The 18705-nt window shown below is 40.6% G+C and overlaps 1 protein-coding gene across 1 annotated transcript in view; it reads right to left on the bottom strand.

Annotated features, from left to right (window-relative positions):
* Positions 1–18705, bottom strand: part of cacna1ab (calcium channel, voltage-dependent, P/Q type, alpha 1A subunit, b) — a 98866-nt gene that overhangs the window by 39442 nt on the left and 40719 nt on the right. Inside the window, exons 26-32 of the mRNA XM_029427294.1 lie at positions 8478–8577; positions 8215–8375; positions 7511–7648; positions 6976–7177; positions 6711–6875; positions 6079–6189; positions 5056–5139 (exon numbers count right to left, since the gene is read on the bottom strand). Coding sequence (XP_029283154.1) covers positions 5056–5139; positions 6079–6189; positions 6711–6875; positions 6976–7177; positions 7511–7648; positions 8215–8375; positions 8478–8577 — 961 coding nt within the window. The remainder of the gene's footprint in view (positions 1–5055; positions 5140–6078; positions 6190–6710; positions 6876–6975; positions 7178–7510; positions 7649–8214; positions 8376–8477; positions 8578–18705) is intronic.

The following is an 18705-nucleotide window of genomic DNA, read 5'->3' on the forward strand; positions in this document are numbered from 1 at the left end:
TTTCGGCATGGCAGCATACTTATTGAGGGAAGAACTGGCCTACATGCAGACCAGAAGGGGCCAGTGGGCCAAGCACATCCTAAACTCTGAGTCACACATTCACTTATTTAGTTGCACTAAGAGCGTGAGATTTAGTTTTTTAAATTTTGCATCAGATTGTATAAATGAACGAGGCAAGTACTGGTAAATACTATCTGCTAATGTTGTCATGTCCTACATGTAGGGCTGGGTAATATATCCATATTATATCATATAGATCGGGACATGAAACTATATGTGGTCTTAGATTGTGGATATCGTAATATGGCACGGGTTGTCTTTCAACACATCTTCATACAACGATTCTTATGAAAAGTTATTCCTCCTTTTACCTCAAATATCCAGCAACATGTGTCAATTTCTGCTTGTTACGTACACACAGTCTTTTCAAAATAAACTTCTGTCTTCGCAGGAGACAACTTGGTTACGTTTAGCAAACAAAACAACTGAGTTAGGAAAGAAGATTGTGGTTTTATACTTCCTGGTTCAGTTCATTACAGTGCATCACTTTTTGAAGGTATAGCCAGGAACAGTGTCTGAGAACAGCTTGTGTCTCATCCTGGTTTTAAAGACCTTGATGTGATTTTCTGAACTTACCAGACTGTTCTGTTATTTGCCTTTACCCACTTAGTCATTACATTCTTATACTGATGATCAAAAATTGTGTGAAAGCACCAATAATCAACACTACAATATCATCGCAATATCACTAATGAGATGATTGTTAAAAACATATTGTGATATTTGATTTGAGCTCTACCTACATGTTTTAAATGTAAATGTTTTCTAAAGTTTTCTAGGGAATTGACTATAGTACATCTTATTACATGTCTTACGTTAATAATGAACCTCTCTTTGTCATCAAGCACAAATAGTTTAAAAGGATATCATCCAGGAAGCACATGCACTGGGGTCAAGGTTAAGACTGGTCATGGGGGAGCGGGTGACTGGGGGTAAGGAATGGGTTGGGGGTGTACGCATGACCAATGAGGATGCAGCATAAAGCTTTGAGAGATAAATTACAAACCAACCAGATTCTACATGTGCCAAGATGTAGAAAGATGAATGGGGAGGGTGTTTATTTTAAATTTTTTGGTAAGTTGAAGTACATTGTGAGTGGTTGAGAGACATTTTTGTGGGGGTGGGGAGGAGGGGGGGGGTGTTGGGGTTGGTCGTGTGGTTTTTGGGGCAGGGGCATGGGGCGAAACGCACACCATCACCATCATTATCATCATCATCATCACAGCACCACCACCACATGTCATGGCGCAGCACGGATGGAGAACACGATGAAGGATTTCATAGTGCATTTTGATTGGATGGATTTTATCAGAGGAGGAGGGAGTAGGAGGGGCGTAGGGCGCCAACAAAGTAGAGAGGTTTAAAGAAAGCATGTAAAGAGATAGAAGAGGGAGACGGAATCATTATGGGTGTCATTAAAAAGGCAGTGAAACACAAGTTCAAGTCAACAACAACAGTTAGTGAGTGGTTTGGAGTTACAGTATGTTCAGCCCCTCTTTGATGCCAGCTGGCTCTGAAAAGTGAAGCCAATGCGAAGTTCCTTAAACTTGAATCATTTAGAATAGCTATCAGGGAGCGAAAGAAGTCAGATTTAATAGAAGTCTATGAGAAAATGATCCTACTTCTCACTTGGTTTATCACCTCAGTAAACAACTTTCGTCGCCTAAAAATGTGTTTGGTATTCAGTTACTTAGCTACAGCCTCTTGTGTCACTTCTGGTTCCAAAGAAAACAAGTTGTCATCAGCCAAAAACCAAGATGTCGACGGCAAAAAGCCAATCTTTACGCTTAAATGCCAAAGTCCACAAACCAATGGGTGACGTCACGTTGACTATGTCCACCATGAGTAGGCGATATTCAAAACAACCATGTAGTGCTGTCTTATTCTGGGAGGTTGAGCATTGGATGGTTACAACCTTGTTCCAAATGAGTCCATAAAGGGGTTCTGGCCTACCCAGAAAATGTGAAGTAATCTTACTTTGCTATTTTAATGTATTTTAAGTTAAGTCTGTATTAAAGCAAGGTGGTTGTGATTTGCATTTCCTGTCATTATAAGCTATGAGATATTTATTTATTGTTAAATGCTTGCACTGGACCTACGTGTTCAGAGCGTTATTTTCTCCTTATATGATTTGCAGGCTTGCAACTGTCCGTTAGTGGAGCTAAAGTCAAAGGATCTTGTCTTGTGAGGTAGATTTTACTTTATTTCTGGGGACATTTAGTCCTCAGAGCTGCAACAAGAGAGCACCATCTTATTTAAACTGAAGTAATAGCTGCTTTTTGGCTTTGCCCACACAAGGTAACTATGCAACCAAAAAACCTGTCAATACTAACACTAGCTTTTACCTGCCGTGGAAACGTCAGATGTGATAAAACAGCAGGTTTGCTGCTGCAAGCTGACAGAGAATCAATCAGATGTCTGAAATGATCAGTTCACTGTTGAAAACTCCACTGGTGTCAATTAATGTCTGTTCAGATGTAGATTTAGCAGGTCCAGAACGTTCAGAAGGTGAACTTAATCCTCCGAAAACAGTTGTTGTGCAGTAATTAGCACACTTACTTCTAATCAAGTCAGTGTGAATGAGAAGAAGACTTCAGTTCACGTCAGAGAGGTGAAACCCAGATTCAAATTCGCTGTTTGGTGTAACGTTAAAATATATATACGGTAACTGGACAACAGAGAGGGGCTGAAATTGCTAATTAATTACACATATATTGAGTCTTATCGTTATAATCATATTAAGCTCATTGGTATAGAAAAAAACATAGATAGACATACAAAGAACACACTTAACAGGGAGATAAACAAAAGCACATTAAAGGTACAATCTGGTACAAATTTAGCCCCAAACCTCAGACTCCACATGTCTGTTCTCCAGTTGCACTTAAAGTTATTGGTTGTGATTGGAATACGGACAATATGGACTTTATGATCATTTCACGTTCTAGCTTGATGGAATGCTGCACACCAATCCAGAACTGGACACTTAATTGTGAATAGAAACCTTCTTTACACTAATGTGCACACAACATATAGACACACACAGACCTTTGATACCTGCACAGTGCAGCTAATGTCTCTCTGTTGATCTCTTTAGCATCAGAAATCTGCATGAATCATTTAGTCTGACAGATTACATTTAACAGAATTAACACCATGACAAGGAAACAAAACTTGATGTTAGTTGAGGGAAAAGTTAACATTTTCGAGTTAAGACCGTCCACACCAAGAACAATAACTATAAAGATATCTATAAATGTATTGCTTAAAACGTTCTAACACAAGTGGAGGGCAGAATCCACAATGCAACTATAATAGCAGCGAACGGTTTTGTTTGGATCACTTTCTGATTTGATGAAAGATAGAAACACCGACAGCCAATCAAAATCCACCTACCTCTCTCTCTTCTAATGATTCACATGCTTATTAATAAGAACAAGATAAATAAACGGCATTTAGGAAACCCTTTTTAAATGGTCTACTCTAGTCTTGGCTATTATGATATACAACTTATTAAATGTACATGTAACATAATATTACGCTGCAAATAACACACAAACAAACTTAATTTTACCTACAACATGTCCTTCTGCCAGATGGCCTTTGGTGCTGATGGGGTGTCTGATAATCAATATTGTTTTTATGGCTCAGCAACAGATGAAGCGTGCAGCTCGGCGCCACTGCTTACAGAATATTCCTTCATCAGTGTAGATGCGCACATCCTGATATTTATTGTTATAGTTATCGTTCTTACTGTGGATGGCTCTTTAGATTAGAAAATCAATACCACTCTCCTATCTGTACTGTACGTATTACACGACCACAGCAGCTGGTTAGCAAAGTTCAGCATAAAGAGTAGAATCAAGGGGAATAAGGCAGCCTGGTTCTGTCGAAGGGAAACAATCCACCTGCCAGCTCAATATTTACCAGGTTATATGTTATATCTAGTATGTTTAATCCACAGTGGTTTGTGCGGGACTATTTCTTAAATTTCAAAAAATTACTTTAGAAACAAGTCCTGTCTTTCTTTGGAGGCCAGAAAGAGATGAGTCTCTACAACGTTTCTGTGCTGAACTATGGAGATGTTGTTTATATGAATGCATCGTCTCAGAGCCTCAGCTCTCTGGATACCGTCGACCACTGAGATTCATAACAAACCTCAAACCCTGCTGCAGAATGAGCTGAAGCTCAGAGAGCTGGTCTCTCTAACAGACTTAAAGCGACTCTTAAAGACACTGAAGCAGACCGCTGGGTCTGTAAATGTTTTCATTAATGTTGTGTTGTGATTGTTGTTTTTGTCTGTAACTGTGCTGCTGCCGGTCTCGGACAGGACACTCTTAAAAAGATTTTTAATCTCAATGAGGCCATATCCTGGTTAAATAAAGGTTATAAATAAATAAATACATTTCTTGGCCCGGAGCAGTGACTTCCCTGAGTATTGTTGTCAGTGTGAGGTTGCCCCCTGCAAGTCAGCCCCACCTGTGTGTGTGTGTGTGTGTGTGTGTGTGTGTGTGTGTGTGTGTGTGTGTGTGTGTGTGTGTGTGTGTCTACATGGTGTGATGGACATCAGTCCAAAACTATTATTTCTGCAGCTTACCTGATGGTTTCAGGGGGAAGGGAATAATCTTCCTTAGCATTGAACCTCTTTTGCTTGTGAAATGATGTTAAAGGCTGAATGTAGGCTTCTGCAATAACCTCATAAATCAAAAGGTAAAATACAAATCATGATTGCGGGTGAAAGTTCTGCTTGTTTGCACTTTCAGTAAAGGATCTGAGTAAGTGTTGCAGCATTGCAGATGACTCCTCTAAATCAATTCAAATGTATATTTACTGAGAACAGACAAAGGAAACTAAAACCACGATCTATCAAAAGACTGGCTAAGACATTGACAATAAAGCTGAGTCCACCGAACCCGTTTCATGTGACAAATGATCAACTAGTGTTCAGCTTCAACCATCAAGTGAAGTCACATCAAAACGCTCCACATCACTTACCCCTAATTCTGTCACTAATATATCAGTGACGCTTCCAAGGACGGAGACAAAATCAAAAATGTTCCAGGCATCTCTGAAGAAATTCTGTTGGGAAAGAGAGAGAAGTGGGAGACGTTAGCCAATGAAAAGACAGAGAGACGCTCGCACATCGCCAGTGTTCAGCAGTAGTGAACTTTAATCAAACTAGTAGTTTAAATACATTTTGTAGTAGCTTGCTGGTACTTCAACTACATTCATATTTGCATAGTGGTTCAAGTAGTTACACTACTTTCTGTTCATTTTTTGAATAGTTACTTAATGAAACTACAGAGAATTGTATTTATTTATTTTATTTGACCATTGCTTCTGTACTGTAATTGAACCCCCTTTAACTGCCTTGGTTTTCTTTCCATGCATTTGTTCAAGCTGTTCAACTTAAAGACTGTTCAAGTCAGAAGCTACAAAACTGACGAGTAAAACAAAAGGTCCATTTTTTTTAGATCAATGCTCTCGTTGGTGAAACGGTCTAAGATGTAGGTTAAATATTCTTTTGTGGGATATTTTGTTTTAAGTATGACCTGTGAGCTTTTTGAATTGTATTTTGTGATCATTTTATATCACGTGCAGTTTTTCTCAGTAGCTGTAGTTAACCACACTATATTTCTCCAAAGGGTAGCTTTGCTGTAGTTCATCTTCTTCCAACGTGAAGTAGTTGGTGGCCTCCCCAACACTGCCAATGACATCCTCCTGGAACTGCAGTCAGTCAGGGACACGACCCTGGCCAATGGCGGTGTTGTTACCGTGGAGACAGGCTGAAAGAAGGCTGATAGCGTGACTGCTGTGCGACACGGTGTGTTCTGGGACAGGAAGAACATGCTCCAGTTCTGTCTACCAAAATAACCCACTTTATAAATGAATAATAGGATGAAACAGTGAAGCATATACACCGGGTCAACCTAGATATGGAATATATATATATATATATGTGTGTGTGTGTGTGTGTGTCGGTGCTGCAGGTTTGTGGCTCTTTTTTGTCAGCCTTACCAGAGGGCCAAAAGCGATGACCTTGAGGACTGATTCCATGAAGAAGAAGGTGGTAAATACGATGTTGAAGTTCTTCAGGACCTCATCATACGTTTCTGATGCACCGTCAAACTAGAGACACAAAAAAAAAGATGGACGAATAATGAGAACAGTAAAAGTAAATGCAAAGTTAAAGTTCATATTCATGATTCCACAAGCTAAGCTCAATATCACACATAAGTTTGACGTATTGTAGCCGAGTTAACCTGTTTATACAGCCAGTAGTCGCGGAACAACATAAACATTGATTTGGAGTCAATGTAAGTTTAATATTCTCTCTCTTTTAGCTCTGTTTTGGTCTCCACCAACTCCTGAGGGAAATATCTGGCTCTATAGAAACTAAATGCTCCACGGTGTTCCCCAGCTAGTCACTAACCAGGATTGTTTGCTGATAAGCGGTTAATGAGAATAAACTAAAACAGTAAAATTGCGAGCCATACAACCAAAACAATGAGCTGAAAGATGCACAAATGAGGGACACTGCAGAATGAAAATTCTCCGTGAGTTCATCACTATAAGTAACACCTTTCACTTCATGCATAGTTTTCAATATCAGACACGTACAGACGCTCCACACTGAGACAGACGTGTACCTTCATCATAAGGACAATTGTGTTGAGCGCAATTAGAGCCATGATGCTGTACTCGAAGGGCGGAGACACCACAAACTGCCACATGCGATACTGGAAGCTCAGTTTATTCTTCGGCATGTGGCGTGTCAGAGGCCTGGCGTTGATGGCGAAATCTATACATGCTCTCTGTGGGAGGGAAGAGTAGCAGAGAGTTAGAGTTACTTTTGCTTTTTAACTCTTTAAGACGCTTTAAAATAAAGACAGATTCAGAGACCTCTCTCCTCACCTCATTCTTTTCTAAACTGTAGTCCTCCATCATCTTATCCCCCTGTTCCTGGAAGGTGATGATGATGAGAGCCACAAAGATGTTTACGAAGAAGAAGGGGAAGACAACGAAGTACACCACGTAAAAGATGGACATTTCCATCCTATAACCCGGGCTAGGGCCCTGATTCTCATAGGTGGAGTCCACTGAGTGCTTTAACACCCTGCGAGAGGGAGAGAGGAATGAAACAAACAAAATAAAATCAGTTATGTGTTCGGGGAAGTTTGTGGTTAAAACAGCTTAAATTAGTATTTGTGTGTATTTTGTGTGTTTTTACATGAACATATCTACTATTTATTATATATATATATCATTTTTATTATAATATTTTATTATATATACTATAGAATAACATGACATTTCAATAAAATGTGCATAAGTACACGTTGGTTTCATTCATATATGAAATAATTTACCACTAAATATATAGAAATTCCCAAATAAGGAACTCGTTACAGCATGTCTGTGCGTGTGTGTGTGTGTGCATCCCACTCACTGCGGCCACCCCTCTCCAGTGGAGACAGTGAAGAGGGTGAGCAGGGCCCAAGCCACGTTGTCGTAGTGGAAATCGTACTTCTTCCACTCCCGCTTCTGAGCTTTAACCTCATCTCTATCATACACCAAGTACTCGCCCCTGAAGGAACACACGATACAAATATCAGTAAAAACAGGCAGAGATATTGTGCAGAAGAGGACGACCATGCACCCTGCATGTCTATATCTGGTCATGTTCACATAAGGACAAGTCTTCTGTTCATTGAATATCATTATTAAAATGACCAACAACTTCCTCTAGGTGGCACCATCTGCACAGCATCTGCACGACTGACCAAAGAAGTGATCTATATTTTTTAAGAGAAGTTCAAACTTTCCGTACAGCTCATCTCTGTGTTTCCTCTACAAGTATCTGAAGCAAAATGAGCTCCAGCTTTGGTAATTATGGCGCTTTGAGAGTACCATACTGTGCCAACGGACAATCCTTTCTCTTAATAAATTAGAAGTACTTGGTACAGATGGTGCAAATCAGAAAGTACTGAGCGAAACACATTCTTGATATTAACACTATGTGAAAACAAACCTGTGGAAGCTAACTTGTAATACTGTGAATTAATCTTGTCCCTGTGCTGCTGAAAAAACTGTGAAGCGATTACGTTTCCGAGCATAATAGTTTGAGTTTTGTGTTTGTATTTCTGAACCGACCTGCAGTCACGCTCAAACTCTTTGGATTCGTCCGTGCAGAAGAAGAATCGGCCTTTGAAGAGCTGCACGGCCACCACGGCGAAGATGAACATGAAGAGCATGTAGACGATCAAGATGTTCAGCACGTTCTTCAGAGAGTTGACCACACAGTCAAACACGGCCTGCGAGGCAGAGATGGAGACGCATTAACAAACACACGTAGGATTTGTAAAGCGGATTAAGAGAGGGCAGCAGGAAGTTGGGGATAGTTTGGGTAAAGGTACCTTTAACTTGGGGAGCCGTTTGATGGTCTTCAGAGGACGCAGCACCCTCAGCACACGAAGGGACTTGATGGTACTGATGTCTTTGCTCTTGCTGCTCCCTCTGCAGTTCAGCCAAAGTACAACAACAGTGTCAGAGAGTGGGGGCTCTTACCGCACCCTCTAACATCATTACTACATTAAAGTTATCTGACGATCTAAGTGACAGAAACACATGATATGACACTTGCAGTAGTGCTGTATAAAAACGCTACAGTGCGTCAGTGAGGACAATCAAAGCTCTTACAGTCTCTTCTTCTGCAGACAAAAGACACTTTTAAGTGCACGTCAAACATGGTTGGACATCATGACGCATCGTCGTTATTTGTTATCATCTACACCATGATACAATAAGACATTCTCTCATTCCATATCGACAGGCATCTCCCGGCAGAGTGCCCAGCCAAACCTCTTTCTTTCTTTTTCAGTGTAACACGCTGTTCGGTTCTTCGGAACAAATGGGAGTTTCAGACGTGGAAACATGAAGCGTGAACTTTCAGTACTACATGGCTAGGATTATGTTGATATAATCCTGAATTTGTAAACACTAAATGAACTGATTCTGATATGTTTCACATAGCTTCCTTTCATTCAAATCCAGATTTCAGAAAGTTATTTAGTATTTCTTTCTTTCGGGTCAGGACTGCAACCTGAACCGAAGGAGTCAAGAACAGGAAAGGGCGGCTATGTGAGACTCTCGGGACATGTGATGTCGCTTGCAGAACACAACATCACATGTCGTGACACAAACAAACACGTTGCACCAATGGCGTCAAACGTGCCATGAGAGCGACCGGAGGGTACGGTTTAGGGTGGGTCGCGCGCGCGTGTGTGTCGCGAACCCCATAACTGAACATTCTGCTTATGATTTGTATGCCCGTAAACCAATATCAGTGAGGAAAAAGTGTGGTGTCAGGTGAGTAAATAGCCGAGTTGATCTGTACTGTAAGTGGATGGGCCATTTTCAAAAAAGAGAAAGGCAGGAGGCTTCTGGACGCCTGCCACGCCCGAGCAGAAGAGAGGTCGTCCATCAAGGCGCGCTCTTTAACTATGAACTCAGTTCCCGTCGAACAAAACCTAAGACAATTCAATTTGAGGCTGATTGATTGAGTCTGAGCCTTGGAAGTTCTACGTGCATGCATGTGGTGGTGGTGGTGTGTGTGTGTGGGTGTGTGTGTGTGTGTGTGTGTGTGTGTATGGACATGCATCTTATATTGTCCTGTGTCCTCTCGCTCACTGGCTCACTGGTGTGCGAGAGTGAGACTCAATCGATAATCAATGGGCCTTCCTTCTTTGAAGTTGAGTAGGACTGAGGTCTCTCTATCAGAGCAGCTTGAGAGTATTAGAGTAAAGCCCAGTAAGGCCATAGGTGTTAGGAATTAAAAACATCCGTACGTGCGCACACACACACAAACATACAAGGACTCACACACACACACACACACACACACACACACACACACACACACACACACACACACACACACAACACTCTAGCATAATAATAAGGGCGGCAGCTCTTTGAGTCTCGTTGGATTGTTAGCGCACGGTTTCATCATTCTGTCACCCCCTAATAAACAGATGTTTGCCTGAAATGGGCTGTTCCTTAAATGGCTACTTAAGGTGATACTCCACACAATCAAAGTCTATGTTTTGAGTATGAAACACTCAACACAGGCCGGACTGTAAGGCGTCTGTCAAAGGCTTCTTTACTCTCGGTCTTTATGGAGCGCAGCAGCAGCAATGTTTGGATTCATATCTATAATGGATGCCAACAGTGGAGGTCCACAGAAGCCTCTCAAACTGCTCAATAATACATCTGTCTGTGTATCCATATGATCAGCATGTCCCAGGAGCATAGCATATAGCAAGCCCCTATATTCTCACATAACACTGATACACCAAATGTCTCAATGCTCTTCTTCTAGTTTACGTCGCTTTACGCATTATTTAGCTACGTACACTTGGCTGATTTCCAGTATTGTATTTCATCTTCACTGGTACGAGTAGCCTTCAGAGCCGCTTGATAACCAAAATATAGACTGCAAGTGGAGCATCACTGTCATAATGTATGTGTCACTAATCATTTGCAACAGCAGAATCATTATTCTTTAAAAACAACAACCTGTGGGCATCAAATCAAAGCCTTGAAACGTCTTGACGAACATGTGTGTGCGGATGACTTCCTGTGGCATGAGGTGGTGAAGAATAAGACAAACTACGATATGGCGAGAATGAGTACGAACGATCAGAAGAACAAAGAAAGAAAGAGAGAGAAGCCAATTTGATCCGGTGGTGGAGAGCAGGGGGGGGGGGACAGAGGAAGAACTTTACCGGGTGCTGCTCCTGTCGAGTTTCATCGAAGGTGGAGACAGCGAGAGTCAGTGACAGCGACAGAAAGAAAGGCAGGGACAGAGACAGAAGAAGAAGAGGAGGAGGAAGGGGAAGGAAGGAGAGGGGGGAACACACATAGAAAGACACACACACACACACACAGACACACATTGATAGAGAAAGACCGACAAAGACAGACACAAGACAAGAAAGAGGGGGTTTGGTAGAAACAGGGGAAAAATACATCCATATGAGAGACAGACAAAGAAGGAAGGACAGCAAGAGGGCTATACCTGCTCACCCCTCCCCCCCCCCCGCCACTAACACTACTGTACAACACTGTATATACACACATCACTCCCTCTCATTCAACCTCCCCCTCCCGAACCCGACGACTGCATGGGATGTCTACATATCAGTATCTAGATACTGAATCATAGCATTTATAATCATACAAATTAAATGTACAGATATTTTTGTATCTTGCATTTTAACGTCATCAATTTTTTGTTAAATAGTTTGTTCTTTTAGACTTCCCAACATTTTGTCATTCAATGCATAACAATAACAGTGACTGATAAACGCAATAACTGCAGGAAGTTTGTGTGAAACGAGAGATTTGGATGAATTTTAAGCGAATTCTACTCATTTTTAGGAACTTTTAATACAAATTCCTGTCTGTATGATGTATATTGTTATTTACTTCCAACAACAAAACATACTTAATACACTTGTTCTGTTCTTTTGTAATGCAGGGCTGTTTAGCAGAGAGGCTCTGAGAATAAAACATCGTGCCCTTATCCTTTGAGATATTGTTTTTATTTATATTGTAAATAAGAATCCAAACTTTAAAAATAACAATTTAATTCAGTTATATTATAGGCCAACAGTATATTTAAACAAAAGTTGTCTTACACCTTTTAAAAATCAAGAAGGCTTTGCAACCCTCTGCAAATATCAGTTAAGTTAGTCACCTTACATATAACATTATTTATCTTTTTATTTATGAACTGCTTGATCATTCCTTTCCCTCGCATTAAAATTTTTAAGGATGTTTTATTCCTTAACAATCGTCTTTAAACAAACATCTCTCCGGTAACTTCTTGAGATCTACAGCACGAGCACTTCTGTGGCCCGAGGCTGAGACTCTGGCTGTGCAAACCCTCCTGTCTTCTGCTGTGCTACCAGTTCTATGAAGAATTACCTTCACGGTCGGAAGAGGAAACTCGATTGCTGCATCCATTTACACCGATTCTTATCTTATCGCACCATAATGATCAATTAGACAGAGCCTATGGCGCAAATTGCCCTCATTAGATCTGCAATCATCTAGTGGGATTTTTATCAAAGCTCTTTTGCATGCACATCTGCACAGGGGAAGGAAGAAAGCGTTAAATCTCTACAAGTGGCCGGTTCCAGGTTTTCTTGACATGTCAGAGCACATACACTCAGGACAGCCATCATGAGAGGAGACTCAAGAAACCAGGATTTGTGTGTATTGCCCCATACACGCACACCGTCAATAGAAAGAAAAGGCATTCTACTACTGCGACTGCATGCAGTTCTCAGTCAGTGTTTCATTCAGCAATTATTTTGACGATGAAGGGTGCCAGAAGCGCAATAGTTTTGTTTAAAACCCCTAAAAAATATACCATTGCACTCTGACCATGCTAAGATTCCTCTCTGTACAATGGTTCTGTGATGTACCTGCTTTGAAACAATGTCATGCGTCAAAGTGAAATTTCAAAGGTGAATTTCAAAGGTGTGTGTGAAGACTTCGCCCTTTTTAAGCAAAACTGTACTGTAGCTCAGCCCTGGAGCAGATGGTGGGAGCGAGGAGGCAAAGGAAGAGAGATGGTGGAGAGGGAGGAAGGGTGGAGAGAAGAGGTGAGGGGGGCAATGATAGGAGGGTATCCTAAAAGGGAACGGAAAGGGCGATTAACAAAGTGAGAGGGAGGGGAGGAGAGAGGAGAAAGGAAGGTAAGGAGGGGAGGAGGCATCCTTATTTTGGCAGGGAGTCATGCTGTGGAGGGTGCAGCAGTGGAGTGATTTTCAATTTGTTTTGCTGTTGCTGTTTTGTGCAGTTGGTGATATTTAACTTTGATTGAACTATTACACGTTCTGCTTTGTATTTATGGAGCTCAGGATATGTCCACCATCGATATGTGTCTGTCTGGTGCTGCTCTGGTGTTTTTAATTTCATAATTTCCCTGTAGCTATGTGAAGAATCACATTCATGTAAACAAATAAAAGTAATGTGTGTATGGGATGATCATTTCAATTTCTTCCTGCTTTCAGTCATCGGTACCAGTTGCATAAACTCAGTTTAAAACTATTCCGGCCTTGACGGGTTTTTGACAGTTAGTGTAGTTTAATAAAGCCTGGCTGTTACATAAATATTAATATTTGAGGTAGGACGTTAGCCTCCTCTCCCCCTGGCTAAGCCTGAGGTTTTGTTGCTATGGCAACAATCTCTTAGAACATAAATTTGCAACTTTTTCTCCATGACTTTTAGCTAATTATCTAAACTGTTTACCCATTAGTTTAAGCTAACGTTTAGCTAACTATTTAAACTATTAATTCATTATTTTCACTAACTATTTTACATGTTTATTTATTATACCTGTCTAATTATTTAAACTGTTTATCCATTAGTTAAGGCTAACTTTTAGCTAACTATTTAAACTGTTTATTCATTACTTTAAAATAACTATTTCAATTGTTAATCTATAACATTTAGCTAACAGTTTATCCATTGGCCTACTTTCAGCTAACTATTTCAACTGTTAATCTATAACTTTTAGCTAATTATTTAAACTGTTTATCCATTAGTTTAAGCTAACGTTTAGCTAACTATTTGAACTGTTTATTTATAATTTCTGATTAACATTTAGCTAACAGTTTATCTATTAGCCTACTTTCAGCTAACTATTTCAACTGTTAATCTATAACTTTTAGCTAACGTTTAGCTAATTATTTCAACTGTTTATCCATTAGTTAAGGCTAACTTTTAGCTAACTATTTAAATTGTTTATTTAAAACCTCTGGCTAACTTTAGTTAACTATTTAAACTGTTTATTCATTACTTTTAGCTAACTATTTCAACTGTTAATCTATAACTTTTCCCTAACTTTTCGCTAATTATTTCAACGGTTTATCCATTAGTTAAGGCTAACTTTTAGCTAACTATTTAAACTGTTTATTTAAAACTTCTGGCTAACTTTTAGCTAACTATTTAAACTGTTTATTCATTACTTTAAACTAACTATTTCAACTGTTAATCTATAACTTTTAACTATTTTAAACAGTTTCTCCATTAATTTTAGCTAACTATTTCAACTGTTTATCCATTACCTCTAGCTTTCTAGTATACTCACTGTTGCAGCCGCCATTTTTATATATTCTGTGAAATGTCTTGTTTCACCCAAAATGCATTGCGCTACAGTCTTACATTAGTCACTTATAGGGAAGCTTTATGGAAAAGTTAATTTAGGTGTAAAAGCAGGTCTGACTCAAAGTTATATTTAAGACAAAGACTAGGTCTATTTTTATGCAACTGGCACCTGCCGTTATTAGCAGATCTGATACAGTAATAATGAAGGTTCACCACTGTGGAACTTCAACACAGGTGTGAAATGTTTAACCAAAGTAATATATCACTTAAAATTCATATCACCTGTCTCCTGAAAGCTTCACCTTAAAAAACTTGTATGTGCACCTTCCCCATCCTGCTTGCTGCTTGATTTACTTTTGCTGCTGTTGGTTTCCTTGAACACTGTTCACTCTGCATTCAGACTGCGAGCAACCACATTGTTTTAATTGTCAGCTGATATGCATTTACTCATTTTTGTGTAGGACATATATCGGCTGTACGTGACGTTGTTAGACAAAGTTATCGGTGCTGACAGATGGTCTGATTATCAAGAAAGCATGTCAACCATTGTTAACATTGGCTGAGGTTTCTAGTTGCTGACAGTGTGAACTTATAGTGACAATGACATTCAGAACACGACTATAACATTTATTTTCTATTAAAAACAGAGGTGTCGTGTGTTCAGACTGATTGCGAAGTCATTAACGCTTCTTCGAGATGCAAGTGAATTGTTTTTCAAGGCATTTTGGGATAACAAGCGACCTGCAATGTGAGAAAATAAAGCCATCAAAAGCTGAAATATTTTTCCTTTGTGTTAATGCACTAATTTCACAAGAGTTAACTTGGTCCACAGTGACATGTGAGAAGTGGCAGAGGTGGATTAGATTCCAGCTGTCCCTAGCTAGCAACATATGCACCGACTATACAGCTCGGACTGAAATGTATCTCAATAATCTCAAAATGTAGTTTCTTATTCTTTCTTCTTATAAAATGAGATATATCCCGTGAAAAGACCAAAGCCAATAATGAATTGATTCTACTAGCCTACCGTTGCACTATGTAAGATGTTCCTGTATTATAATGAACATAGGCACTATAATTTATATAGAGTCAAGTCAATTTGAATTACAAAGTCTAATATAACAAATCACATAATTGCCCACGTACACTGTCCTGCTGCTGTAAGAGCTCAGCTGCACACCAAAAGTGTAGGACTGAAAACGGTTCCCAACAAATGCACTATTTACGCATGTTTGAGCAAAGTTTGTTAAAAAGCACAGTGGCCAGCTTGTTTTAGTCTTAGCCTTCTTTAAAAATCAAACTATACATTTGTGACACGTTTTGAAAGATTTACATTTTAAGTAGAAACAAATGTGCTTGTTTGAGTGCCAAAGAGAGCGTAGGGATATCAGAAAGTATTGAAAAATTGACGAACACATTATTTGTTTTGGTCTTTTGACATTCAGAAAACTTGAATAACTCATTTTGACCTCTGTTGATGCCACCTTAAACAAATCTGCATCTACGTGTGTCAGTAATGTACAGTATATCTCAAAAGTGAGTACACCCTTTAGATTTTTGCAAATATTCTGTTATATCCTTTCAGGGGATAACATTATCCTACTGAAACTTTGATATAACTTAAAGTAGTCAGTGTGCTGCTTGAATAACAGTATAGATTTATTGTCCTTTGAAAATTACTCAGTACACAGCTGTTAATGTCTAAACAGCTGGCAACAAAAGTGAGTACACCCCATAGTGAACATGTCCTAATTGTGCCCAATGATGTTGTTTTCCCGCCCTGGTGTCATGTGACTCGTTAGTGTTACAAGGATTCAGGTGTAAATGATAAGCAGGGCTGTTAAATTTGGTGTTTTGGGCACAATTCTCTCTGAATGCTGGACAACATGGCACCTCATGGCAAGGAACTCTCTGAGCGGCTGAAAAAAAGGATTATTGCGCTTCACAAAGATGGCCTTGGCTATAAGAAGATTGCCAACACCATGAAAATGAGTTGCAGCACAGTGGCTAAGATCATACAGCGGTTTTCCAGGACAGGTTCCACTCGGAACAGGCCTCGCCAGGGTCGACCAAAGAAGTTGAGTCCACGTGCTCAGCGTAATATCCAGAGGTTGGTTTCCAAAAATAGACGTGCGAGTGCTTCCAGCATTGCTGCAGAGGTTGCAGAAGTGGGATGTCAGCCTGTCAGTGCCCAGACCATACGCCGCACACTGCATCAAATCGGTTTGTATGGCCGTCGCCCCAGACAGAAGCCCCTTCTGAAACCGATGCATAAGAAAGCCCGCAAACAGTTTGCTGAAGACAATGAATCCAAGAACATGAGTTACTGGAACCATGTCCTGTGGTCTGATGAGACCAAAATAAACCTGTTTGGGTCAGATGGTGTCCGGCGTGTGTGGCGGCACCCTGGTGAGGAGTACCAAGACAAATGTGTTTTGCCTACAGTCAAGCATGGTGGTGGCAGCATCATGGTCTGGGGCTGCATGAGTGCTGCCGGCACTGGGGAGCTGCATTTCATTGAGGGACACATGAATTCCAATATATACTGTGACATCCTGCAGCAGAGCATGATCCCCTCTCTTCGGAAACTGGGCCGTAGGGCAGTTTTCCAACATGATAATGACCCTAAACACACCTCCAAGATGACAACGGCCTTGCTGAAGAAGCTGAAGGTTAAGGTGATGGACTGGCCAAGTATGTCTCCAGACCTAAACCCAATTGAGCACATGTGGGGCATCCTCAAGAGGAAGGTGGAGGAGTGCAAGGTGTCCAACATCCGTGCGCTCCGTGATGTCGTCGTGGAGGAGTGGAAGAAGATTCCAGAAGCAACCTGTGCAGCTCTGGTGAATTCCATGCCCAGGAGGGTTAAAGCAGTGCTAGATAACAATGGTGGTCACACAAAATATTGACACTTTGGGCACAATTTAGACATGTTCACTATGGGGTGTACTCACTTTTGTTGCCAGCTGTTTAGACATTAACAGCTGTGTACTGAGTAATTTTCAAAGGACAATAAATCTATACTGTTATTCAAGCAGCACACTGACTACTTTAAGTTATATCAAAGTTTCAGTAGGATAATGTTATCCCCTGAAAGGATATAACAGAATATTTGCAAAAATCTAAAGGGTGTACTCACTTTTGAGATATACTGTATTTCCTTTTCCTTTTTAAGAAAGGGCGCCACCTATAAAAGTTGCTTTGCATTCAATCTAAAACACACTTTGACAGTAGCTATTAGCTCTAAGATTCACAGAACATATTTAAGCACATTCTTTGCCTGTGACTGACTCCGAACATCGTTAACGTAGTTCTGAGTGATGCCGTGTAGCCGCATCACAGGTTGTGTTCAGGTTCATGCAGTCACCAAGGCAGACATGCACTAGACATCCACAGAGCTGAGGAGGATGCACACACAAGCTTCTTTCTCTCTCACTCAATCTTCTGTTTTTTTTCTTTCTCAAAGACAAACACGCATTCAGCCCCTCCAGTTGCATATATCATACATATTTAATTCATATGTATTTATCTATATACTGCCTCAGCATAATAACAAATCATTCCACCAACCACACCCTGTCCCAGCATGCCTCCCTCCTTCCCTCCCACGTTCAGTCTGACTTCCCCGGGTCGTGCAGAGGAAGGAGAGTTAAATACCTGAGCCTCCGGGTACGTTAACATGGTCAGAACGACGGATGAGTACGTGTGTTTGTGTTTGAGTGTGTGTGGGTAAAAGAGAGAGGGGGGGACGAGGCGGTGAGCCATGGCGGTGTTCTTCCCGTGGAGAACAGATAGCCTGAGCACTTAAAGGGTTAAAGGTGTCTGGGGTGCCCTCACCCCCACGGACTGACCGCCAGGGACCTCCAGCCCGGAGGACGGGGGAGGACGGGGGAGGATGAAGAGGCGGGGAGGCAGGGGTGTGGTTGAGTGGGGGGCAGGATGTTGGCTTTGATGGTTGTTGGAGAGGTGAAGTTGAAAGGTGTGTGTGGTGGAGTTTGGAAGGGCAGAAGGGTTAATTAGGGACTATAGGGGTTATATTCAGACAAGGGTGGAGGCTGGGGTTGGGTGGGGATAACGCCAAGCTAGTGAACAATGGGTGATACTTGTTCCCAACATACAGCACGGGGACTCAAGGCGAGAATGTAAAACAACTTTTATTTATTAAATTTAAGTAAATCTAAATAAATTATTGAAAAACAGAGAAATAAATGGATCCCTCTACTCAGGGATGCCAACTTTTCAATTTAGTTTGGAGTGAGACAGAACAATAATATAAATGTTTATAAGCTCATTGACATTTGAGACAACCTCTGAAGGAAAACATTGATTCATTTAATTTAAGAGTTTTAAATTGAGGACATGTTAAATGTGTTACAATACAATTTGAGTTGACTTTCCCTGTACAGTAATGTGCAGTGAAACTACTTCAAAGGTTTGTATATGTTGTGCTGTGCTGCTCTCTCT

The sequence above is a fragment of the Cottoperca gobio genome, unplaced genomic scaffold (genome assembly GCF_900634415.1).
Source record: "Cottoperca gobio unplaced genomic scaffold, fCotGob3.1 fCotGob3_30arrow_ctg1, whole genome shotgun sequence".
NCBI classification, from domain to species: Eukaryota; Metazoa; Chordata; class Actinopteri; order Perciformes; family Bovichtidae; genus Cottoperca; species Cottoperca gobio.